Source organism: Periophthalmus magnuspinnatus, chromosome 4 (assembly GCF_009829125.3).
Source record: "Periophthalmus magnuspinnatus isolate fPerMag1 chromosome 4, fPerMag1.2.pri, whole genome shotgun sequence".
NCBI lineage: Eukaryota > Metazoa > Chordata > Actinopteri > Gobiiformes > Gobiidae > Periophthalmus > Periophthalmus magnuspinnatus.
In genome coordinates this window covers 20,646,720-20,666,604 of record NC_047129.1, presented here as the reverse complement: position 1 = coordinate 20,666,604, position 19,885 = coordinate 20,646,720, and the positions used below count along the sequence as shown (strand labels likewise).

The 19,885-nt window shown below is 46.0% G+C and overlaps 1 protein-coding gene across 1 annotated transcript in view; it reads right to left on the bottom strand.

The window, feature by feature from the left end:
* lepr (leptin receptor) overlaps positions 1 to 15,697 on the bottom strand; it is a 32,401-nt gene extending 16,704 nt beyond the window's left edge. The window contains exons 1-8 of the mRNA XM_055221026.1: positions 15,498 to 15,697; positions 12,046 to 12,095; positions 10,968 to 11,020; positions 9,560 to 9,760; positions 7,558 to 7,735; positions 6,983 to 7,152; positions 4,604 to 4,752; positions 3,437 to 3,578 (exon numbers count right to left, since the gene is read on the bottom strand). Of these exons, the coding sequence (XP_055077001.1) occupies positions 3,437 to 3,578; positions 4,604 to 4,752; positions 6,983 to 7,152; positions 7,558 to 7,735; positions 9,560 to 9,760; positions 10,968 to 11,020; positions 12,046 to 12,047 (895 nt within the window). The 5' untranslated portion in view covers positions 12,048 to 12,095; positions 15,498 to 15,697. The remainder of the gene's footprint in view (positions 1 to 3,436; positions 3,579 to 4,603; positions 4,753 to 6,982; positions 7,153 to 7,557; positions 7,736 to 9,559; positions 9,761 to 10,967; positions 11,021 to 12,045; positions 12,096 to 15,497) is intronic.
* Between the last annotated feature and the right edge of the window lie 4,188 nt (positions 15,698 to 19,885).

Sequence of the window (19,885 nt, the reverse complement as noted above, 5' to 3'; positions counted from 1 at the left end):
CCGCCCGTCCACTTCACCCGTGGGAGCGGGGTTCTTCTTTGTGGCTAAGAAGGACAAATCCCTGCGGCCTTGCATTGATTACCGGGGTCTGAACAATATAACTGTAAAGAATAAATACCCGCTTCCCTTACTGGACTCGGCATTTACGCCCCTCCACGGTGCGACCATCTTCTCAAAGTTGGATTTGCGGAATGCGTACCACCTGGTGCGCATCAGGGAGGGAGACGAATGGAAGACGGCCTTCAAGACACCCCTGGGACATTTCGAATACTTGGTTATGCCCTTCGGTCTCACCAACGCCCCTGCCGTATTCCAAGCCCTCATCAACGATGTGCTCCGTGATTTCCTTAACCGATTCGTCTTTGTTTACTTGGATGACATCTTGATTTTCTCGCGGTCCCCCCAGGAGCATCATCAGCACGTTCGCCAGGTTCTCCAGCGCCTCCTCGAGAATAAACTGTTCGTGAAAGCTGAGAAATGCGAGTTTCACGCAGAGGAGGTCAGCTTTTTGGGCTTCATTGTGGGGCGGGGCCAAGTAAGAGCTGACCCTGAAAAGATCCAGGCTGTCACTGAGTGGCCCGTTCCTACCAGCCGGAGACAGCTCCAGAGATTTATCGGCTTTGCCAATTTTTATAGACGTTTCATCCGGGATTTTAGTAGGGTTATCTCGCCCTTAACTAAACTCACCTCTCCTGCTTTGCCGTTTGCCTGGTCTCCTGAGGCGCAGACAGCCTTCGAGAAGCTTAAGAGACTATTTACCTCCGCTCCCATCCTGCACCAGCCCGACCCTTCACGGCAATTCATCGTGGAGGTCGACGCCTCCGACTCGGGAGTGGGGGCCGTGCTTTCGCAGAGGTTCGACCCCCACAACCGCCTCTGTCCCTGCGCCTTCTTTTCCCGGCGATTGTCCTCGGCCGAGGTCAATTATGACGTGGGGGATCGGGAGCTCCTTGCCGTAAAGCTGGCCTTGGAGGAGTGGCGCCACTGGCTCGAAGGGGCGGAGCAACCATTCATCGTCTGGACCGACCATAAAAACTTGGAGTACATCCAGTCCGCCAGGCGCCTCAATCCCCGTCAAGCTCGTTGGTCCCTCTTCTTCAGCCGCTTCAACTTTCTCCTCACCTACCGCCCCGGATCTCGGAACGTCAAACCCGATGCCCTCTCCCGCCAGTTCGCCCTGGAGGATAGCCCGGTCACCGCAGAAACAATTATTCCCTCCTCGTGTGTGGTGGCCGCGGTCCATTGGGATATCGAGGACACCGTCCGAGAGGCCCAGACCAACGACCCCGACCCAGGTAACGGCCCTCCAGGTAAACTGTTTGTTCCCGATTCTGTCCGGTCTCAGGTGCTCCAGTGGGTCCATGCCTCCCGTTTCGCCTGCCATCCTGGTGCCGGTCGCTCTCTCTCCCTCCTCAGGAGACGCTTCTGGTGGCCCACGATGGACACAGACACCCGGGCTTATGTCGCCGCCTGCCAGGTATGTGCTCGGGCCAAGGCCTCCCACTCACCCCCTTCTGGTCTCTTGCATCCTCTCCCAGTTCCTCGTCGCCCTTGGTCCCACATCGCCTTGGACTTCGTGACGGGCCTTCCCCCTTCCCAGGGGAACACGGTGGTTCTCACCATTGTGGACCGCTTCTCCAAGGCCGCCCATTTCGTTGCCCTGCCTAAGCTCCCCACAGCCAAAGAAACTGCCGACCAGCTGACCAGTCATGTCTTCCGACTCCACGGCATCCCGGTGGACATCGTGTCCGACAGAGGGACCCAATTCACCTCTCAGGTATGGCGGTCTTTCTGCGACGGTTTGGGGGCCACGGTTAGCCTCACGTCCGGGTTCCATCCACAATCTAATGGGCAGACGGAGCGGGCCAACCAAGACCTGGAGTCGGCCCTACGGTGCACAGCCTCCGCCAACCCCGCGACCTGGAGTACTCACCTGCCCTGGATAGAGTATGCTCACAACTCCCTCGTGAGTTCCGCCACTGGTATGTCCCCCTTCGAGGCATCGCTGGGATATCAACCCCCTCTCTTTCCCACGGAGGAGAGGGACCTCGCCGTCCCGTCTGTTCAGCGCCATCTCCAGCGCTGTCGCCGGATCTGGAAGAAGGCCAGGGCGGCCCTTCTTCGGGCTGGAGCGCGCACTAAGGCGACGGCCGATCGCCACCGTGTCCCGGCGCCCGTATACCAACCTGGCCAGATGGTTTGGCTCTCCGCCAAGACGGTCCCGCTGAAGACGGACTCCCGTAAGCTGTCCCCCCGATTCCTGGGACCGTTTAAGATCATGAGGATCATAAATCCATCGGCGGTGCGCCTCCAGTTACCCCCGTCTCTCCGGATTCATCCGACCTTTCACGTCTCCCAGGTTAAACCAGTCCGGACCAGCGACCTGTGCCCTCCGGCCGATCCCCCACCGCCCGCCCGAGTCATTGACGGCCACCCGGCGTTCACCGTCCGCCGCCTGATTGACGTTCGTCGCCGTGGTAGGGGCCTCCAGTACCTCGTCGATTGGGAGGGTTACGGTCCGGAGGAGCGATCCTGGGTGCCCAGGGCACGCATTCTGGACCCCGACATGGTGAGAGACTTTCACCGCGCTCATCCTGACAAGCCTGGGGGTCCACCAGGAGGTGGACCTTAGGGGGGGGGTACTGTCATGATGTCAGTTTCCCTGTCCTCCCGTGCTCTCTCCCCCTCCCCTACCTGTGTGTCTGGAGCTGGGTGGAGTGCCTGACTCCTCCCGTGCACACCTGGGGTGCATCAGCCTAATCACCACCACCTGCTGCTGAGTACAAGAAGGCTTGGCAGTCTACACTCGGTGCCAGACCGTCCGCGTGTAAAACGTGAATGTTTCTAGCTAAGCTTTGTTATTTGGTACTCTCCTGCAAATGCTCATTTGGATTTATGCACCCTCCAGATTCCTGCCTCCACTCGCCCAGCTCCTGCCGTCACGTTCCAGTCCCGGTATCGCCTCCTGCTCGTCTCGTCTCCGGCTCGTCTCGTCTCCTGCTCGTCTCGTCTCCTGCTCGTCTCGTCTCCTGCTCGTCTCGTCTCCTGTCCGGTCCTGGTCTCTGGTTTGTCACCCGCTCCCCGCTCTGGTCTTCGTCTGCTCCGCCCGCCCTGGTACCGCACCTGCTTCTATCCCCGTCCTGGTCCTGTCCTGCCCGCCTCTACCTGCACCGCACCCGCCTGACCCGTCTCCCGCTCCCCGGTTCCTGTACCTGCTCTTGTGACCTGTTTAAAGACTGCATTTTCACCGCTGTAAATAAACACTGTTAAAACTGCTCTGGTCTGCATCCTTTGGTCCTATCCGCACCGTTACGACAGCCTGTCCATAGATATGACCTGTAATTTGGCCTGGTGGCGTCATCATCGTCATCATCAGTATTATTATTATTATTATTACTATCATTTTATAACAGTAAAATGTAAGCAGATTTCTTACTGTCCAGACTGATGTGGTGGGCTTTGCTCCAGTCGCTCCACACTGGGGGGTCCACAGGGGCTGAACAGCGAACCTGAAGGCTGTAGTTTATATTGACCTCCAAGTCTAAAAACATTCTAAGCTCTAGAGACGTCTGCAAAACCTGGAAAAGAAAACACATCAACAACTCAATTCGTGCAAGACTGTTACATCAGCCCTAACGTGTCTGTCTTTATAATCTGACCCCCATGGACCACTGTTATAATTTACACTTTTTAAATCCCAATATTCATCTAAATATTCATCTAACACGACTTACTAAAAGAAACAACTCAGTAAACATCATCACAACAACGCGCTGCATGCCGTCAGCACCTCCTAGGGACAGTTGCACGTCACACGAGCGAGTGGGTGAGTTTTACACTAGCCAAGAATCTGTATTTCCTCTTCGTAAAACTCATCCTTCATAATTACACTGAACTATTTCCTCTTCTATATGAGTGTCTATCTGTGTTTCCCTCGTCACAGGTCTCAGGTGAGCTGTTGGAAACACCACTTCACCTGTCTAAACTCACAATATTAAAGCTCATTTTCAACTGTGTCAGAAACTGCTTCTAAAACAGTGACACTGAGTTAGTCATGGCCATGATGGCCTCCCTGGCGCACATGAGGAGATGTCGCCCTGGCTCACATGAGGAGACATGAGGAGACATTATAGAGACATTAAGGACATTCAGAGATGAGCTCGAGGGTTTTGAGAGAAAACACTCAGATCTGATATTCATATCTGAAGTTTGATGTCACTCCTGTCCTGTCTGACTCACTCTGTGGGACTGAACACTGACGCTCTGTTAGCGTGTTAGTCGAGGTTAGCATGCAGCTAAACTATAATTGACTATTTTGCAGATCTACCTTTTAACCTCCACCGGTACACACCCACTGTGAGGTACACACTGTGACGTACACACTGTGACGTACACACTGTGACGTACACACTGTGACGTACACACTGTGACGTACGCACTTCCTTCTCCAGTTTTATTTTTTGGTGATACTCGTAGGATTCCGCAGTGTCGCATGGTCATTTTGGTATTGATTGTACAACTGATTGAACTCCATTTGCGTGCGCACACACACACACACACACACACGGCTCTGTCTGGCCCTGGACTCCGACTCAGGACGTACCTCCTGGGTGGAGTGTGTCTCGTTGGAGGAGCGTTGGAGGACCTCGTATCTCAGCTGGCCCGACTCGCCTGGGGGAGGGTCCCAATTCAGAACCAGCTCTGCGTTGATGGTCTGGTGATGGGAGAGGTTCACTGGAGCTCCAGGTTTAACTAGAAAAACACATGCTTCATTAAGGTGTTTTAGAATTATAAGTGACTCCAGGTTTAACACCGAACTAAAACAGTCAGGAAGTAAACAACTGATATTTGGTTTGACTCTGAATACTGCTGAATTAAAGGGCTGCCATGTAAACACACCTGTAAGAGTGCACATTAGCTATGAAACACACCTGTAAGAGTGCACATTAGCTATGAAACATACCTGTAAGAGTGTACGTTAGCTATAAAACATCTGTAAGAGTGTACTTTAGCTATAAAACACATGTAAGAGTGTATGTTAACTATAAAACACACCTGTAAGAGTGCACATTAGCTATGAAACAGCTGTAAGAGTGTACGTTAGCTATGAAACAGCTGTAAGAGTGTACGTTAGCTATAAAACATCTGTAAGAGTGTACTTTAGCTATAAAACACATGTAAGAGTGTATGTTAACTATAAAACACACCTGTAAGAGTGCACATTAGCTATGAAACAGCTGTAAGAGTGTACGTTAGCTATGAAACAGCTGTAAGAGTGTACGTTAGCTATAAAACATCTGTAAGAGTGTACTTTAGCTATAAAACACATGTAAGAGTGTATGTTAACTATAAAACACACCTGTAAGAGTGCACATTAGCTATGAAACAGCTGTAAGAGTGCACATTAGCTATGAAACAGCTGTAAGAGTGTACGTTAGCTATAAAACATCTGTAAGAGTGCACATTAGTCATAAAACACCTGTAAGAGTGTATGTTAGCTATAAAACACACCTGTAAGAGTGTATGTTAGCTATAAAACACACCTGTAAGAGTGTATGTTAGCTATAAAACACACTTGTAAGAGTGTATGTTAGCTATAAAACACTTGTAAGAGTGTATGTTAGCTAAACACACCTGTAATAGTGTATGTTAGCTTTAAAACACACCTGTAAGAGTGTATGTTAGCTATAAAACACACCTGTAAGAGTGTATGTTAGCTATAAAACACACCTGTAAGAGTGTACATTAGCTAAAAAACAGCTGTAAGAGTGTATGTTAGCTATAAAACACACCTGTAAGAGTGTACATTAGCTAAAAAACAGCTGTAAGAGTGTACGTTAGCTATAAAACACACCTGTAAGAGTGCACATTAGCTATGAAACATACCTGTAAGAGTGTACATTAGCTAAAAAACAGCTGTAAGAGTGTACGTTAGCTATAAAACATCTGTAAGAGTGCACATTAGTCATAAAACACCTGTAAGAGTGTATGTTAGCTATAAAACACACCTGTAAGAGTGTATGTTAGCTATAAAACACACCTGTAAGAGTGTATGTTAGCTATAAAACACACTTGTAAGAGTGTATGTTAGCTATAAAACACTTGTAAGAGTGTATGTTAGCTAAACACACCTGTAATAGTGTATGTTAGCTTTAAAACACACCTGTAAGAGTGTATGTTAGCTATAAAACACACCTGTAAGAGTGTATGTTAGCTATAAAACACACCTGTAAGAGTGTATGTTAGCTAAACACACCTGTAAGAGAGTATGTTAGCTATAAAACACACTTGTAAGAGTGTATGTTAGCTAAACACACCTGTAAGAGAGTATGTTAGCTATAAAACACACTTGTAAGAGTGTATGTTAGCTAAACACACCTGTAAGAGTGCACGTTAGCTATAAAACACACCTGTAAGAGTGTATGTTAGCTAAACACACCTGTAAGAGTGCACGTTAGCTATAAAACACACCTGTAAGAGTGTATGTTAGCTAAACACAACTATAAGAGTGTACGTTAGCTGTCAAATTTATTCCAGTCCCTGAAGCCCTTTAGCTTCAGCACATGGTGTCCAGATTAATAACACAGATACAGGAGGATTTCAGGGTCAGTGTGAACACAGCGACAGTATATGATCTATGGAACTTAAAATAATCATGATCAAAAGCTTGAAATTCCACTTTCTTCCAGAGGGCAGCGCTAATAAATCAAAAAATGAATACAAAGTTCTATTATTAAAGGTGCATTATAAACTTTGTGTATGGGAGCTTAATGCCATAGAACATTCCAGATAAATCGGTGCACTCTCCATGGAAACAAGGACCTGTGTGTCTCCATGGAGCCTCTAGCAGAAAAGTTACATAGTGTTCCTTTAAGCATCTGGTTCTTCAGGTTTGTGACAAGGAGTTCCGATGTTTGATGATCTCCACGTGTCTGAATCAAAAATACTTTTTACACAAGAATAATTCAAATCATTTTCTTACCAGGTTTTGCGGGAGCTTTGAGGTGAGCAGGTGAAGAAGTGACGTTAGCAACAGTGATGGTTACTACAACGTCAGAACTTAGAGCATCAAGAACCACGGAACATGTGAGAGAACTGTTCCCTTCACAGATAACAGGCCATGCAGGCCGACGAATCCCTGCGGAGCCGGATCTGGAGCCAGAAAAATGGGAAAAACATCTTAGTTTTATAACGGAATTATCTTACAGGAAACCTTTGTTACAAATGTGTTTTTAAAGCTTCATTTCTCTCAAGGAAGAAACAGTTTGGACTCAAACTTTTGAGCTCTAATCTTTGAATTGGATGAGCAAATGCTTCAGAGATGAGAGTCAAAGTTTTACTTTTAAAATCATAACTGCACAAAGGCTCTGATGGAGATAAACACAGACCAGACCCCACAAAGCCCACTGGCCCCACCAAGCCCACCACCCTCACAGAGCCCACCGCCCCCACCAAGTCCACCACCCTCACAGAGCCCACCACCCCTTAAAAGTTCACCGCCCCCACAGAGCCCACCACTGCTGCCACCGAGCCCACCACCCCGCAGTGTTTACTCACACAGGCTGCAGGCTGATGGTTGTGGGAGTCGTGCTGAATGCCGATTGGTCAGAGTGCAGCTCACAGGTGAAGGTGCTCCTGTCACCCCCGCTCCTGTCGTCCACGCTCCCGTCGTCCACGCTCCCGTCGTCCACGCTCCCGTCATATCTGACCCTGCAGATCACCTCCACACAGAGACCTGCATCAGATCAGCACATAAACATGAGCTAAAGAGCCAATGATGTCATACTAACGTGATCAAACAGGAGCGATATCGGGGCGTCGCTATATCTGCTGTATCAATATCTACTGTGTCGATATACAGCGGTCCCTCGTTTATCACGAGGGTTACGTTCTAAAAATAATCCGCAATAGGCGAAATCCGCAAAGTAGTCAGCTTTATTATATATGTTTTAAGGCTTAACCCCTCACCACACACTTTATACACTTTTTTCTCAGACGAGAAGGAAGGAGAGAGAGGAATTAACATTTTCTCACATTTCTCTCTTGCTTAATTAATTAATAGCGACTCACGTGTATTTTTCAGTTCTTCTGACCGTGCCTCTTTGTCCTGGCACCACTCGATCAAACACTTATGTAAATTTGTCTGATGGACAATGGTCTACAGTCCCTCAGCCAATCAGGATGCAAAACACAACGCACGTTCATACGCTGTAAAGCATGCAAAATTGCACCCAAAAAAATCTGTGAAACAGCAAGACTGGTAAAGGTGAATCTCGATATAGTGAGGGACAACTGTATCTAAAAATCGTCATATAAAAATATGAAGAAATAATATTTGGCTCTTTTTTTAATGAGCAGCAGTGGAACAACATGACGCCTCTAATGACCTTTAATGTCACTCACCTCCTCTATGTCACTATGTCTCCTCCTCTATGTCACTATGTCACCTCCTCTATGTCACTATGTCTCCTCCTCTATGTCACTATCTCTCCTCCTCTATGTCACTATGTCTCCTCCTCTATGTCACTATGTCTCCTCCTCTATGTCACTATCTCTCCTCCTCTATCTCACTATCTCTCCTCCTCTATGTCACTATCTCTCCTCCTCTATCTCACTATCTCTCCTCCTCTATCTCACTATCTGTCCTGTGCTCCTGCTCCTTTAATCACCATTCATTTGAATGTGTCACTGCACCTTTCCAATCGATGCAAACAAATTCTCCTCCTCTCCTCCTAATGTCACTATCCCTCCTCCTCTCCTCCTTTACGTTACAATCCCTCCTCCTCTCCTCCTTTACGTCACTATCCCTCCTCCTCTCCTCCTTTACATTACAATCCCTCCTCCTCTCCTCCTTTACGTCACTATCCCTCCTCCTCTCCTCCTTTACGTTACAATCCCTCCTCCTCTCCTCCTTTACGTCACTATCCCTCCTCCTCTCCTCCTTTACGTCACTATCCCTCCTCCTCTCCTCCTTTACGTCACTATCCCTCCTCCTCTCCTCCTTTACGTCACTATCCCTCCTCTTCCTCCTTTACGTCACTATCCCTCCTCCTCTCCTCCTTTACGTCACTATCCCTCCTCTTCCTCCTTTACGTCACTATCCCTCCTCCTCTCCTCCTTTACGTTACAATCCCTCCTCTTCCTCCTTTATGTCACTATCCCTCCTCCTCTCCTCCTTTACGTCACTATCCCTCCTCCTCTCCTCCTTCACCATGCCATAGAAATATAAAGATGATGATTGACAGGACATAGGTGCAGGTTGTGGTCACGTGAAAGTGTTTGTGTTTGTGTTTGTGCTTGTGTTTATTTGTGTGTTTGTGCGATGAAGCCGGTGCACAGACACACTCCTGTGTGCTCATGTGAAACACAGATGTTTGAACTGCAGATAACAAGACAGAAACACATTTCATAAACCGGAACTGATCTATTAGAGTCATTACTCTGTGAATAAAAGGAGACTTTCAAGTGTAAAACTTGAAGCAGCCATTTTGAGATAACGACTCACTGGACCCGTTTCACTGAATCGTTTGAAGTGTGTGAAGTGTGTCAGAGCTCTTACCCCCGGAGGAGTTGTGATGATGTTCACTTCTGAAGTTACACTGGGTAAACAGCAGGGGGCGTGATTTATTGCTGCTCTCATGTTCTGGGGGCTTCTCCTCTGCAGTGGTGTGGGGTGAGTCACAGCACAGCTCATCGTGCCATGGGAGGTTCAAGGCCCCTCCCCCTCTCGATGAGGAGCCGCTCTTTAAAGTGTGAACTCCTGCAAGGTTCAGACACACAAGCGTCATATTCACATGTGGGATTTACACAGGAACGGGCGCTCGAGTAAGAGTAACGTTACTTCAAAATAATATTACTCAAGTAGAAGTACAAAGTAGTTGTGCAATGGTTGACTCAAGAGTAAAAAAGTATTTGTAAAAAGTACTACTTGAGTAAAAGTAATTTAAAACAAGCAAGTCACAAAATGTGGTATTTTCAAAGAGCCACAAAAATGAGATAAATACACTCTTTTCCAGTACTTTTTTCTGTATAAATTGTTTGTTTTTTTCATCGTATTTTTTCATGGTGAGTCCAGTTTGGGTCAGTTACACAAAGATAGTAATAATTTTGAGAGCTTTTGTCATGCCCCCTTTTTAGTCAACCACTCTGTGGGCAGCACATGTCTTTAGAGAAAGTTATTTAAGTTATTTAAATACATTTTTGACAAGAAAGCTGTAAATTCACCCAGTTTACACTAAAATTACACTAAAATTGACCAAAAAAAGCCCCATGAGCAGTGGGCCCTGCTGTTCAAACACCACAGTTTAGTGGATGTGGATTTAGTGTTTAATTCAACTTTAAAACATTCAAAACATTATAACATATATAGATTTATATTTTTAGTGAACCCAGAGAACAGACATCTATACAAAAGCAGTTTTAAAACATGTGCTGGTTTTTGAGGTTTCATCTCCCCAGAGCTGTGGAAAAACACTCTGAAGCACAAACACACAACTCCAATACTACAGTACACAACAGTACTGTACTGTACAGTACACTACACTACAGTACATCAAACAGTACAGAGCAGTAGTTACAGTACTGTACAGTAGAGTACAGTACATCAAATAGTACAGTACACTACAGTAATCAAACAGTACAGTACTGTACAATATAGCACAGTACTGTACACTACAGTACAGTACATCAAATAGTACAGAGCAGTAGTGTACTGTACAGTACAGTACATCAAATAGTACACTACACTACAGTACTGTACACTACAATACAGTACATCAAATAGTACAGAGCAGTAGTGTACTGTACAGTACAGTACATCAAATAGTACACTACACTACAGTACTGTACACTACAATACAGTGTAGTACACTACAGTAATCAAACTGTACAATACAGTACTGTAGTGTACAGTACAGTACATCAAACAGTACAGAGCAGTAGTGTACAGTACATTTGGAGTAACTCACCGTTGGACACCAGCAAAACAAACACCCAAAAAGACCCCAATTGTCTCCAGGCCCTGAAGAAAAAACACAATTAGAACTGAACAAGCTCCAAGGTCATTTAAAGTCCTGTACACACATGTAAAGGCCCAGGACACATGTAAAGGCCCTGTACACATGTGTAAAAGCCCCCCACACACACGTAAACACCCTGTACACACATGTAAAGGCCCTGTACACATGTGTAAAAGCCCCCCACACACACATAAACACCCTGTACACACATGTAAAGGCCCTGCACTCATATGTAATGAGCTAATCATAATAAGACAATAATCTTATATATACATGTACTTTAAAATACATGTAAAACAGATAAAACACATCGAGGACGTTGGGACGTGGCCGGAGTGAACGTCTATAATAATTTTGTGGAAGATCTGAAGATGTTTGAAGTGAGTCCTAAACACGCCTCTGAACACCTCTGGTTTAAAAGACTAAAATGAACGTTTCAGTTTAATACAACAGTTCAGTTTGAGTTTGTAGAGTTCCATCTCAGATATCAGTGTTTACAGAGTCTGGTCACAATCATCATTATATCGACTTTACAACATAACACACATGGAACTTTTTTGGGCTTTTGTAGTTTTGAGATTTTTTGTCATTTTTGTTGATACGATCAGATTTGAGATGGAGACGTTTGAATACGTCTGTTCTGTGGAAGTACAGGTTCATTTTGTTGTTTATTTATTGCAGCTCAGGCCTTTTAATGATTTAAAAAGGTTCACTGGAATGATCCTTATCCTCCTTTATTTTAATTGTATCAGTGACTAAAGCAGCTTCAGTATTATTGTTTATCGCAATATTTCTCTGTAACAAAATATCGTGGTTCAAACTGTGATGGTGACAGGCCTGTGGTGGCGATAGTGACTAAGATTTAAGGTCAAATTAAACATAATTTATCTTTATTTGAGGTTTATTCAGTTGCTGTTCGGAAATGTAATCTTATTTTTTCAGCTTTCTATAAGGTTTAGATTCTACTTTGTCCCTTTGTGTTTTCTGTGGCTGCTGTGGTGCATGTCCCAGTGTTTGCAGAACTCACATCTTCAGAGCGATGACATGGCCTGGCTCAAAGTTGAATGGAGTGAAACACTGGAAGAAGAAAAGGAACAGAAGTTAGGCAAGTCGTTTGATCTTTCACATTAATATTTGAAGCTCACTGTGACTGGAATAAATATATTTAAGTCTTCAGATCTTCAACACGTTTTACAGACGAGGTTTTGTGATAATTTAAGGCAATGATCTTTAAACATATACTTGCATTTGTTCAAACACTCTTTCATAAGCTTAAAACATACATTTTTACTATAAGGACGCCTCCCCACAGATCGGACCTGTAACTTGGCCTAGTGATGGTTGTCTCCATGGAGATAGTGAAGGTTAATGCCATACTGTGGAACATTCCAGGCAAAGCAAGAACATCTTCATGGAGCTTATCAGAAAAGTTACAGAGTGCGCTTTTAAAGGGGCCAAAACAAACCACAAAGATGGATCAGAGTGAAGCCTTTGCATTTGTGTCAACAGATTCAGAACGTCGCCTCTGAATCGTGCCTTTGAAAATCAGGCGGTGACACATCTGAAAACAAACCGGTCCAAAACAAACATGATTGACACAGAGAGGCTTTCATAGTGAACAAACAGCCGACCTGTGGCACAGGGAGGGCATCTGACACTGTACAAAACCTAGAAGCCTATATCAAAACGACGGAGCGTTGAACTGCCACTTAAACTGTGTTTTCAGATCAGTGGATAATGACTCTGATTCAGTGAATCAGATTCAATATCCAGGTGTCATAAAGTGGAGATGTGTCTACGGAGGGTTAGGGTTTAGGGTTATGGTTGGGGTTGGCTTGGGTTTAGGCAGTGGCGGGCCGTGCGTTTCACCCTTGGGCCTTCAGTGACGTCCCACTTACACATTACAACATCAACTATATAGGCTCGTCAAGCAACACTTCCTTTCAGGAGAATGTAAACCAATAAGCAGCATTGCATTCACAATTAAGAGTAGGAGACTAAGTTCACAGATATTATCAAAAATAAAAAATAAAAATGCAATGTAAAGATCCTAAACAAAATGTCACCAAAATGACTATGACTATGTGAGCTTAAACAAGCCTGTCCAATAAACTGCGCAATGTCGCTGTTTCATATAAGACACCAACCAGACAATAACAAAACAAACTATTCTTTGAAAATAAAGTAAACAGGTCATTTGCATTTTTTTGACAAGAGGCTACAGCAAATAACTGAAAATGTGGTGCAGCTGAGATTAAACAAACTTTGGTGCAGTTTTAACTGAGGTGACTTCAATGCGTCACGTTATTATTAACATTATGAACTCACTTTTTTATTGTGGAGCTCAATCTCCCTGCATGCTCCTTCAAGTGTCTTCTGAACGCACTGTAGCTTCTAAGTGCCCAGCCTTACAACAACGGTACAATCTGCAGTGTTTCTCAGAAGCTGTGAGCCATGGGTTCTGTTCATAGTTGCTTGTTTGGAAATGATGGACAAACTCTTTTCCTTGCTGCGACAGGTTAGCTAGTGCAGGGGTTGGCTGACCACTTCTCATAATGTCCAGCTTTTCGTGAAAGGCCCGTCTTGAAAATGGTGTGAAAAGTATATCGGCAACCAGATCAATCGCTTCTCCTCCTTCGGCCATTATGGGTTAAAAATACTGCAATAGCTGTTGGATCTCCAGGTTTAGTTCAACATTCTGCAAACTGCCGCCTTTCACACTGTAATAGCGCATATGTCCAGTTTGCTTAGGACCTTCTAGCTATCCCTGAAATTCAGAATCGAGATCTGGTTGGCTATTGAAATTGACTGTGTCTGTGTCTACTTATAGTGGATGGGGCCTGCTCTGTTTACTCTGAAGACCCCAAGAAAATGAAATTTGCCTGACAACACAAGCTAGCTGAAATATAATTGGATAAAAACTCTACCACAATAAACAACATTGGAAGTCACTCAACGAAGTGGATATGATATGACATAAACAGAACAGAGATGTAAAGAATATATTTGTTTACATATTTATCAAAATAAAATACAAAAAATTCACTTTTCTGAGCATGTTTAGGCCAGCAGAGAAGGCCTAAACCCAACCCAACCCTGAAGGTTGGGTTTAGGGTTATGGTTGGGTTGGGTTTGGGTATGGGGTTGGGGTTGGGTTTAGGGTTGGTAGGAGTTTTACCTCAAACTGTTGTTTATCTTTGACAAATTTACTCCTGACATTATCAACCCTAAAAGTGTTCTATGAAACTTTTCTGGTCCATCACCGACTTGTCTCCATGGAGTTATTATTGTTTTTCCTGCCAAGTCAGGTGCCACCAGACTGCGTTACAAGTCAGGTCTGCAGAGAGGTGACCCTGCTCACATTAACACATGTATTGTAAGTATTCTGAGTAATTTAATAAATGCTGGGCAGATTTACACCATGTTATAAAACACTGCCAACAATCATCACATCCTCTTCATTCATGTTTCGCCCCTGTTTCAGTCAGATGCCCTTATCGCTCCAAACATCTGAAACATGATGTTATTTTATCTCAAACCAAAAGCACTCTGGCTCAGAACTCCAGCCCAGCGCCACACGCCTTTTTCCTCTCCTTCTTTTGGAAACAATTGTTCTTATCGGGAACCAATTCAAAAGTGTTTCCTCAAGAAGTATTTCCCCGGTGTGCGCATGCGCTCAGCCCCATCCCACTCTGGGACGCTCAGGCTGCAGCTTGTTCCTCGCCCCCGCTTGTTCCCGCGTGACGTGGGAAAAACTCAAGTAAGTCAATAACTTGTCCCTCCAGTCGACATCTGCTCCATCTCCATGGAGACAAGCACGTGACGCCATGAGGCCAATTTACAGTTCAGATCTGTGCAGGGGCGACCATGTTATTCAATATAATCTATAATATAATCTAGTAGTAATGTCTTTAAATCTTGCAAAGCTGGAACTGTTGCATCAATAAAAGATTCATGACGAAACCGTTTGGCTGAAATATGGAAAATAAACTGACAAAAGTTAATTTGAAATGTCACAGACGCGAAATGTGGGCGACGATTTTGCACCTTTATATGAAAACAGTGTGCGAGCCAAACAGAGCCACACAGAGTCAAACATGAGCCAAACGTGAGCCAAACGTGGCAAAACGTGAGCCAAACGTGAGCCACACAAGAGCCACACAAGAGCCACACAAGACCAAACAGAGCCACACAGAGCCAAACAAGAGCCAAAGAGAAACACAAAACCAAACAAGAGCCAAACAAGAGCCAAACAAGAGCCAAAGAGAAACACAAAACCAAACAAGAGCCAAACAAGAGCCAAACAAGAGCCAGAGTTAAACAGAGCCAAACAGACTTAACTCATTTCTACATCATTTAACTCATTTAAACCCGGTCCCGTTCAGCTCATGTCTGTGGGACAGTCCAGGGGGACAGTCCGGGGGGACAGTCCGTCTGAGGGGGACAGTCCTGGGTCACAGTAAAGTCTCTGTTTCTTACGTCTATTCCGCGGTCACTTCTGGTTCTGAGGTGGACGGTCCGCGCGCCGCCGCTGGACTTTAGGCTCCATGTCCGAAACAGGATCCGAAACAAAACAGCGACACTCCGGGAGCTTCTCCCGTAGACTGTCCCGGTGTCACACTCCGGGAGCTTCTCCCGTAGACTGTCCCGGTGTCACACTCACGGAGCTTCTCCCGTAGACTGTCCCGGTGTCACACTCACGGAGCTTCTGCCGTAGACTGTCCCGGTGTCACACTCACGGAGCTTCTCCCGGTACAGTGACTCTCCCGGTGTCACATGTTACAGCCGCTTCTTCCTCCGGTGCGTCCGAGCGGCGCGTCTCACAGATCAACACTGAACCGAGCTCCAGAGAGAGGAGCAGAGGCAGCCCGCACCTCCCCGCACCTCCCCTCAGAGGAGCCGTTTCATGGCGCGTTCACGTGGAGCTCGTTCTTCAGAGTGACACAAATATGTTTGAAATCCTGAGGAAAGAAGAAACTGAACACGATCTGAACATTAATTTAGACTAAATGTGTTCTACAAGAATCTGAGAGAAAAATATAAAACTGCTCATGTGAAGAGACGGAAACACACTCTCAAACACTCAAACAAACACAGAAACACTGAAACACACACTGAAAAAACACTGAGCTGTTTTTCATCCTGTGCCTTTACTCTATAATTTAATGCTATTACATGTAAAAGTATTCAAAATATTTGGTACTCTGTTGTGACCCAGCTCATGAAGGGTCTGGGAAGAAGCAAAAAAACAAAAAAAAACAAAAAAAAAAATGAATGAAAAATGATAAAGGCAGAAGTAATTTAATGAACAGGGTTGTAGAAGGTAAACTAAACAAAATTAATCTAAGATACTTAAACAGAAGGTAACTTGCAAGGTTTAAATAAAAGAAACAAAGGTTAAGTTTCACTAACAAACTAACTTTACAATAACATAACAAAATCTTGACAAACAAAGTCAGCCCTGACAGACAGGGACAGATTCAGAAACACACCAACACAACAGGCAAATAATAACAAATGAAAACAACTTAAGGCCTAGAGCCGTAACACTCTGATTGTCCCATGTGTCAGAATACTTTACAAAATACATTTTAGTTTGTGTCTTCAGTATTCTGTCACTAAATACATTGTCAGTATTTTTCCATCTCTGTCTCTGTCTCTGTCTCTGGTCTCTGTCTCTAGTCTGGTCTGGTCTGTTATCCCTTGTCTCTTGTCTCTTGTCCCTGGTTTGGACTTGGCTCTGTCTCTGGTCTGGTCTCTGGTCTGTGTCTCTGTCTCTGGTCTCTGTCTCTGGTCTCTGTCTCTGGTCTCTGGTCTCGGTCTCTGATCTGGTCTCTGGTCTGGTCTCTGGTCTGGTCTCTGTCTCGGTCTCTGGTCTCTTTCTCTGTCTCTGGTCTCGGTCTCTGATCTGGTCTCTGTCTCAGTCTCTGGTCTCTTTCTCTGTCTATGGTCTCTGTATCTGGTCTCTGTCTCTGGTCTCTGTCTCTCTCTCTGTGTCTGTGGTCTCTCTCTCTGTCTCTGGTCTCTGTCTCTCTCTCTCTCTGTCTCTGGGCTCTGTCTCTGGTTTGGTCTCTGGTCTCTGTCTCTGGTCTCTGTCTCTCTCTCTGTCTCTGGTCTCTGTCTCTGGTCTCTGGTTTGGTCTCTGGTATCTGGTCTCTGTCTCTGTCTTTGGTCTCTGTCTCTGGTCTCTGGTTTGGTCTCTGGTCTGGTCTCTGGTCTGGTCTCTGTCTCTGGTCTGGTCTCTGTCTCTGGTCTCTGAATTGGTCTCTGGTCTGGTCTCTGGTCTCTGTCTTTGGTCTCTGGTTTGGTCTCTGGTCTGGTCTCTGTCTCTGTCTTTGTTTCTGTCTCTGGTCTGGTCTCTGGTTTGGTCTCTGTCTCTGTCTCTGTCTCTGGTCTGGTCTCTGTCTCTGGTTTGGTCTTTGGTCTCTGGTCTGGTCTGGTCTCTGGTCTGGTCTCTGCCTCTGTCTCTGTCTCTGGTCTCTGTCTCTGTCTCTGGTCTCTGGTTTGGTCTCTGGTCTGGTCTCTGTCTCTGGTCTGGTCTCTGTCTCTGGTCTCTGGTCTGGTCTCTGTCTCTGGTCTCTGGTCTGGTCTGGCCTGGTCTCTGGTCTGGTCTCTGCCTCTGCCTCTGTCTCTGTCTCTGTCTCTGGTCTGGTCTCTGGCCTCTGTCTCTGGTCTGGTCTCTGTCTCTGTCTCTGGTCTCTGGTCTGGTCTCTGGTCTGGTCTCTGTCTCTGGTCTGGTCTCTGTCTCTGGTCTCTGGTCTGGTCTCTGTCTCTAGTCTCTGGTCTCTGGTCTCTGGTTTGGTCTCTGGTCTGGTCTCTGGTCTGCTCTGGTCTGTGTCTCTGTCTCTGGTCTCTGGTCTGGTCTCTGGTTTGGTCTCTGGTCTGGTCTCTGGTCTGGTCTCTGGTCTGGTCTCTGTCTCTGGTCTCTGGTCTGCTCTGGTCTCTGTCTCTGTCTCTGGTCTGGTCTCTGGTCTCTGTCTCTGGTCTGGTCTCTGGTCTGCTCTGGTCTGTGTCTCTGTCTCTGGTCTGGTCTCTGTCTCTGGTCTCTGGTTTGGTCTCTGGTCTGGTCTCTGGTCTGGTCTCTGTCTCTGGTCTGGTCTCTGTCTCTGGTCTCTGGTCTGGTCTCTGTCTCTAGTCTCTGGTCTCTGGTCTCTGGTTTGGTATCTGGTCTGGTCTCTGGTCTGCTCTGGTCTGTGTCTCTGTCTCTGGTCTCTGGTCTCTGGTCTGGTCTCTGGTCTCTGGTCTCTGGTCTCGGGTCTGCTCTGGTCTCTGTCTCTGGTCTCTGTCTCTGGTCTCTGGTTTGGTCTCTGGTCTGGTCTCTGGTCTGGTCTCTGTCTCTGGTCTGGTCTCTGTCTCTGGTCCCTGGTCTGGTCTCTGTCTCTGGTCTCTGGTCTGGTCTCTGTCTCTAGTCTCTGGTCTCTGGTTTCTGGTTTGGTCTCTGGTCTGGTCTCTGGTCTGCTCTGGTCTGTGTCTCTGTCTCTGGTCTGGTCTCCGTCTCTGGTCTCTGGTTTGGTCTCTGGTCTCTGTCTCTGGTCTGGTCTCTGTCTCTGGTCTGGTCTCTGGTCTCTGGTCTTGTCTAGTCTCTGTCTCTGGTCTGGTCTCTGTCTCTGGTCTCTGGTCTCTGGTCTTGTCTAGTCTCTGGTCTCTGGTCTCTGGTCTCTGGTCTGGTCTCTGTCTCTGTCTCTGGTCTGGTCTCTGGTCTCTGGTCTCTGGTCTGCTCTGGTCTGTGTCTCTGTCTCTGGTCTGTGTCTCTGTCTCTGGTCTGGTCTCCGTCTCTGGTCTCTGGTCGATACTGCTCCTTTAACCTGTGATTATGACGAGAACACATAATTCTAACCCTGACCCATAAACACGTCGGGAAAACACACATCTTCTGCTTTTAAGGAAAATTTTACATTTTAGTTTGGCTAAACATAGAAGGACAAAAATGAACCTTCTCCCCCACTGTGGACCAACAACAACCCTGACCCTAAACCCTGACCCTTACCTCTAAATCCTAATCCCTAATCCTACCCTAACTCTACTTTAACTCTAACATAACATAATCTACCCTACTCGAACCCTACCCTGATCTCTGATGTAGGAAGGAGTCTGACTGTGCGACGCTCTGATAGGAGACCAGCTCCAACGAAGATCTGTCGACAGAGGTAATGTGAGGCCTTCTATGGCGGAGAAGGATTTGGACCAGCCCCACCCTAACCCTAAAATATAGTGAAATACATAGACATTACATTATTTTGAACAGTCCATGTGCTAACAGGAAACTAAACTCAAACCCAAATGTTAAAGAAAACCTCAAACCCACTGTAGACTTTCTAACGTCCTTATCTGATGACTCAAGTTTCATTAAGGAAGGAAGTGTGAGTTCTGCAGAAGTCTAATCTCATGGAACATGTCCAAAAAAGCGTTTGTGTCGGAGCTTTACTCCATTGAGCTAACTCGTGATGTCGTCAACATGTGATATGAAAACAAACACAAAAGTCAGCGGCCCCTTTTTAAAAATTAGCCCCTAATTTTAGCCTGGTTCCTGGAAAACGTGTCAGTGCAGATGTGAACAGAACCAGCCCAGTTTTCCAAACCCAAACTCTTTTTCCCAGTGGAAAGTGTGTGTATCCTTTCCTCTCCATGACTCTGAGTTCTGGGAATTTGACAGAACATTCTTTACAATCAATGAAACGACAGGTCCAAAGTTTTCTGCAGCTTTAGTTTCCATAGTTTCCATGACAACATAATGCCCCAGTAAGTAGGTTGACCTGCTTGTCTCCATGGAAATGATGTTGTTTTGCATATGTTCCACAGTTGCGCATTTCATCTATCTCCATCCATAGAGACGAGACATTGACACCACCAGGCCAACTTACAGCTCA